The sequence below is a fragment of the Pinus tabuliformis genome, chromosome 5_1 (genome assembly GCF_031772625.1).
Source record: "Pinus tabuliformis cultivar Carrire ecotype Pingquan chromosome 5_1, CPIR1, whole genome shotgun sequence".
In the NCBI taxonomy this organism is placed as follows: Eukaryota; Viridiplantae; Streptophyta; class Pinopsida; order Pinales; family Pinaceae; genus Pinus; species Pinus tabuliformis.
The window spans coordinates 554,437,994-554,444,442 of record NC_142305.1 but is presented as its reverse complement, the minus strand read 5'-3'; the positions used below and the strand labels follow the sequence as shown (position 1 = coordinate 554,444,442).

The 6,449-nt window shown below is 39.6% G+C and overlaps 1 protein-coding gene across 1 annotated transcript; it reads right to left on the bottom strand.

Annotated features, from left to right (window-relative positions):
- Positions 1-754: 754 nt before the first annotated feature.
- Positions 755-1,078, bottom strand: LOC149166012 (uncharacterized). The gene has a single exon (XM_089430019.1). The coding sequence runs from the start codon at positions 1,076-1,078 to the stop codon at positions 755-757; it is 324 nt and encodes a 107-aa protein (XP_089286145.1).
- Positions 1,079-6,449: the final 5,371 nt, after the last annotated feature.

Genomic DNA, 6,449 nt, shown 5'->3' with positions numbered 1-6,449 from the left:
ATGGCTCCTAATAGAATGAAACAACAAACCAACCAACACCGTTTTGAAAGAGAGTTCAAGGAGGGAGATTGGGTCTTTGTTAGACTCCAACCTTATAAGCAACTATCTCTAAAACAAAAAGGGAAGAATAAATTGTCACCTAAATATTATGGACCGTACCAGATAATAAAAAAGATAAGTAGTGTAGCTTATGGGTTAAAGTTACCGGACAACTGTCGAATCCATAATACCTTTCATGTATCAAGTCTCAAAAGAGTATTAGGGAAAAACCAATTAACATAAACAGAAATACCAGAGACAGATGAAGAAGGAAGAATAGTCCTTGAACCTGAAGGTGTACTTGCTACCCGAGAAAAGGTTTTACGATCTAAGACAATAAAGGAATACCTCATCAAATGGAAGAGGTTACCAGATGAAGATTCATCTTGGGAATCGGAATGTTTCGTGCATCAACACCTAGGACTACCTATGCTTTGAGGACAAAGCATCTTAAGGGGAAGGCAATGTTTTTTTTTTTTGACAGAAACGGTTATATTGTGATTATATTCCTCCTGGCCTAAATGCCAAGTGTCTGTATACAATGAGGATGTCTAAATCCTGAAAAGTCTCACTAATGGAAGTGAGAGTGTTATTATGACTTGAGATCTTTTTCCTAGCTTGGATTTCTATTGATTCTATATCCGCTATTTTCCCCCACTTGGATATACAGACAATTTTTTTTAAGATCAAGCAGTAAAACATGGCGGACCGCGACTTATGGGATGGGTTCCCATGATTCTTTTCCGTCTTTCAGCTTGACCCCGGCGGAGAGGAGGGCTGCTTTATTTGCTTCGCTGTCCGCTTCTTTATTGTGAGCTCTCAGAACATGATAGTAGTTCAGCTTCTGAAAAGCGTTTTCTAGGCCCTTAATTCTGGAAATCATCCTGGCTAGATTAAGATCAGCAGCAGGGGAGTTAGAGACCATTGCACTTATAATGATATGAGAGTCTCCTATAACTGTTGCTTCCCTTATGTCTAGCTCCTTTAGAGTCTTGAGGCCTTGCAGGAGGGCCAAAGCCTCAGCTTGAGTGCTGGTCATGTGTCCAAGCCCCCAAGCATATGAGTGAATTTTTTCTCCTGTTGAGTTTAGGACGACACCTCCAGCACCTGCTCTGCCCGGATTACCCTTAGCTGCCCCATCGAAAAATAGAAAGTACCTTGATTGCGATTTGAGCCAGTCTTGGAAGTCTGCTTCCGGTTTTCTTATTTGCCAATCTTTGAGTGGTAGTGCATTTCTGATTGCTGGGAGAAATTGTAATCCAAGGAAAGAGCCCCAAACGATATCTTGATGACTGAGATTAGCATCGTCGTTTATTTGAACAGGCATTCCTTTATTTGGCACTTGATCTTAACTTCAATGGTCTTGTGGTGCTGTCTAGCATTCCTAAAGGTTCTTCTGTTGCGTTCCAGCCATAACTGCCAGCAAATGACCTTTGGTAGAATGGCCCAAGCTGTTTTGATTAACCGATTTTGAGGAGGAGGGCCAGGGTATTTGATTGCCCAGCTAGAGAAAAGATCAACAATGGAACGCGGAAGCAGGAAGGTGGGATCCAAGGAGTGAAGGAGGGCGCACCATATCTGTTTGGCGTAGCAGCATTCCAGGAATAAATGCGTTGCTGTTTCTACGCTATTGCTGCACAGAAGGCAAATGGAGGGGCCGTTATATCCCAATTTCTGCAGTCTGTCGAAGGTAAGGATTCGACCATGGCAAAGGATCCAAGCGAAAGTATCAGTTTTGGGCCAAGCCTGACAGCGCCAGATCGCTTGCCAGGGCGCTGGATTTGAGGGGACGTGTGGTCTCTCACATTGTTTGGCATAGCCCTCGGCGACAGAATAGCCTTTGGCTTTCTTCCCCCAGCCAATTGCATCTTGTTTTTTCCTGTTCATGGGCGCAAGACCGTGGAGGAGGCCTGTCATCGTGGCCCAATCATCGATCAGGCGTTCTGGCAATTCCACTCTCTTCCAGCCTATCCATTCGTTGTCTTTCCAGAGGGAGATGTCCCAAAGAGTTCGCAGGTTCTCTCTTTCCATCCACTCCCGCAGCTCTCCCATTTGCACTCTGTCGATGATCGGATCTGTGAACATGATTTTATCAGTCCAGATTTTTATTTTCTTACCGTTTCCAGGGATCCAGTAGATGTGATTTTTGATCAGGGAGGCGGCCTTATCATATAGCTTGAGAAACGACGAATTAGGCAGACGGGTCACTCTGTCTAAGCAGCTGGAGCGAGGGCCACGGAAATATTTTTTTCTGAGAGCTGTTTGGGCCCAGCCAGGATTGGGCGCGACAACTCTCCAGATGACCTTTGCAGCCATTGCTACATTCAGATGGCCTAAGTTTTTGAAATTAAGACCTCCCTCCCACAGAGGCTTAGATATGACTTCCCAACTGATGAGGGGGATTTTTCTTTCGTTCTGCTTTCCTCCCTTCCAGAAGAATCTCCAGATATGCTCTTCAATTTTTTTTAGAATGATTGATGGAGCTAGCATCCCTGCAAATTGAAAAATAGGAAGACTAGTGAGCACTGATTTGATAAGGACGGATTTGCCAACATAGTTGAGCCAGGTGAAGCCCCAGCCTGAATTTTTGATTGGAATTTTTCGAGTTGGGGTAGCCAATCTTTGCTTGAGATTCTTTTGTGGGAAACAGGAAGGCCCAGGTATTTGAAGGAAGAAGGGGAAGGCAATGTTATGGACTTAAAGTCATAACAATTAAATAAACTATTAAAATATTATTTAAATAAATAAATTATTAATTATAATCAATTAATTAGCAAATAATAGCCAGGTTAAATGAAGAGACATCAGTCCCCAAGGGACATGTCTTTCTAATCAGGCATGGCCAGCCAACTCCCTTTTAAGGAGCACCACCTCAGCCTTGTAACCATCATTCAATTTTTATCAATATATATACATGTTACGTTCATAATATATCTCGTGCTTTACTATTAGTCTACAACAATTTAGAATTTAATTTCTAACAATGACGAATATTAGCTTTGCCGTTTTGATCAATGGGGCGGCCACATCTTTCTTTTAGAGCGAGAGGGGACTTCGGCAAGGATGCCCTTTCTCTCCTCTACTCTTTCTCCTAGTAGCATAGGGACTCATTCAAATGATCCTTGAAGCAAGGAGAAGAGAAGATATAAAGGAAATTGAAGTGGTTGTCAACCTTCATATATCCCATTTGTTGTTTGTGGACGACATTCTTCTTTTCAGTAATGGTACCAGGAGTGGAACTCGACTGATAAAAGCTATCCTAGAGTTGTTCCTAAAATCTACTGGTATGTGTGTCAACAATAAAAAATCCTCCTTGATACTGGAAGGTTTCTCAAGGAGGGAGACTAGAAGGATAGCAAAGGATCTTCCTTTTGAGGAAAAGAAGATGCCAGACAGTTTCAAATACCTAGGGTTACATTTAAAGCTTGACTCATACAGAAATCAGGACTAGTTCTGGCTGGTCACAAAAATCGAGAACAAGATAAAGCACTGGAGTTACAAATGGTTATGGAGAGCCGAAAGGCTAGTTTCAATCAAGTTCATCATCATGGCAATCCCTATCTACTGGTCAACACTAACATATGTGCCCAAAGGAATTCTTGCAAGAGCAAGAAAAGCCTGCAATAGATTCTTTTGGGTTGGATCAAAAGAGGACTCTGTTCTCCCATGGGTGGCATGGGAGAAAGTGGCAAGACCGAAGGAATGGGGAGGGTGGGGTATAAAATACCTCACAGCTTTTGGGCCATCTCTAGCAGCAAAATTGTGATGGAGGCTGTTATCAATGGAAAATCTATGGACGTCGATGGTAAAAAGAAAATAAATTGATCCAACTCCAATGGATGAGTGGATCAGAAAGCCAGACAAGAAAAATCCTCAAGTGTCCGTGGTGTGGAAAGCAACTCTGGACTCAATAAAGATAATCGAACAAGGTATCTCCTGGAAGGTGGGTAACGGAGATCAAGTAAGGGTGGGACATGACCCATGGGTGGGTTGTAACGAGGGTTTTTCCCTCTCTCTGGGAATAATTGACCACTTGAAATCAATAGGGGTATATAATTTGAGTCAGATAAATAAGGTTGGACACTCAAAAATCTGGCATCAAGCCTGGTTATTCGGAGGGGAGTTAAACCTTGAACGCTAATGGGAGGAGGAATGGTAGTATTTTACTAGAACTTCAGAGGTCGAATGTATGCCTCAGAAAAAAAAACTAGACGCCCTGCGATGGGTTCATGCTCCCACAGAAAATTACTCCCCAAAGTATGGTTATAACTATCTTATGTCTAAGAAGGGATGGGCAAATCTGGAGTGGTGCAAAAAACCTATAGAAACTAAAATGTCCAGCTAAAGCAGGAATGTTTTTTTCTGGTGTATACCAAGGAATAAGGTTACAACATGGGACAATCTCCATAAGAGATCTAAGATGGGACCAGGTTGGTGTTCTTTGTGCTAAAAAGAAGAAGAATCAATCCAACATTTATTCCTAAAGTGTCCTTTCAACAGAGGTGTATGGTTTGAGACTTTGAGGCTGACAAAGAAAACTCAGAGATGGGATGGAGAAATAATTAGGGAGGTGTGGAAAAACTGGTGGATGGACACCTAGGAGGAAAACATGCGAAATTTACCTCTAATAATAGCATGGGGCACATGGTTGGCCCGTAACAGGAGAATTTTCAAGGATCAGAACCCATATTATGAACACATTGCGATTGAATGTGCAACTATCTATGAAAGCATTCCAATACCAATCCCTAAATCAAATTTAGGGGGAAAAGGGAGGAACAAATTAGGGGCGATATTCCTCGGGCCTTCTTCGATGGGGCCTCTGATTAGAGGAATATCTGTGGGGCAGGAATTTCCATCCACTTAAATGCACATAAATGCTTAAGAGCTTCAGTGGGGCTAGGAGTAGGAACAAACAATTATGCAGAACTACAAACCTTGAAACTTCTTCTTTGCTCACTTATACATGTGGGATTAAGATCGATGCAGATTTTCGGTGACTTTCAAAATGTCATCAAATGGTTTAATGGAGAGTAAAGATGTCAAAACTATATGTTAACTCCTTTGTTAGAAGAAGCGTTAAATCTTAAACAAAATTTTAATTCTATTGTTGTGTGCCATATTTACAGGGAACAAAACACGACAGCAAACCTCCTATCTAAGGAGGGTTTGCAATAGGTTATGGACAACTGGTGCATAAGAGAAATAGAACATGATGTGATCCATGTGTCAAATCATCCTCCTTTTGTGCCTTGAAGTACATATCGTTTCTTGCCCCTAGTCTTTCAGGATTTTGTTTTTTTTGTTTCTTTTGGAACATAGTTCATTGGAATTACTCGAAAAATGTAAACATGGATAATGCAGACAAACATTCCAGTGTGCTTACTTTTTACTGCATGTTTTTGAAACAGTGAAAAACATTATAACCAAATGGTTGTTGAATCCTCTTCCTGTTTGGGTTGTTTTCCTCATATGACAAGGCCCGGGAATTTGAACAAGTGCTTATTTTTGCATACGTTGGGATTTGAAAGTATTTTTGTTGCTTACCAACTCAAATTAATACTCTATGTTTAGATGATAAACATATAGTTTATAGAATGCTTTAGTGCATATACTATGTAACTTTTTATTGCCTTAATAGAAAGTTCGAAATTTATTTATTTATTTTATTTTATTATGAAGGTGTACATTAATAATTATTAATCCCCGTCAATAAGGCATGACTATAGTAATGAGTTGTTCATTGACTCGGTATTAGTTGTATGATTGACTTAATCCTTTTTTATAATTTCAACTTTTTTAATTAAAATAAATGATTTTTTTTCTTTGCTATGTAATTGGATTTCAAATTTAAAGCATTATTGCACAGGTAATATAGAGTTCTTATATGAGGGTCTTCTTCTAATTGTATGGAATATGACATCATCGAGATATTACTCATTACCAAAGCTCTTAGATTAAATTAAATCCCATGTAGATGGCCAATCCAAAATGTCGTGCTTTTAAAAGATCTACCATTTATGTTACAATGTAGACATTTTATGGACATCTCATTCCTCCATTCCTAAAAACATATCACTTAAGTTACGTTTTATGCAAAACATATGAAATTTTTGTGCAGGATTGAGATGTGTAGAGAGGGAATGTGTGCGGATGTTTAAAAAGAGGATGTGTGCGAAATGAGGAACACATCCTTCTCCACAATACTTCTTTCACACACGCATGAACTCTTTTTAATTCAATTCATGAAAAAACTCCCTTAATTTCGAATCAAGATTTCAAATATTCTAACAAATCAAAAATACAAATTCTAATTCAAGATTTATAAAATCAAAATAAAAAATTCCAAATATTATTTAAAAAATCAAAATTCCAAATTCCTAAACAAGTTTGAAAAAAAAAATTAAACT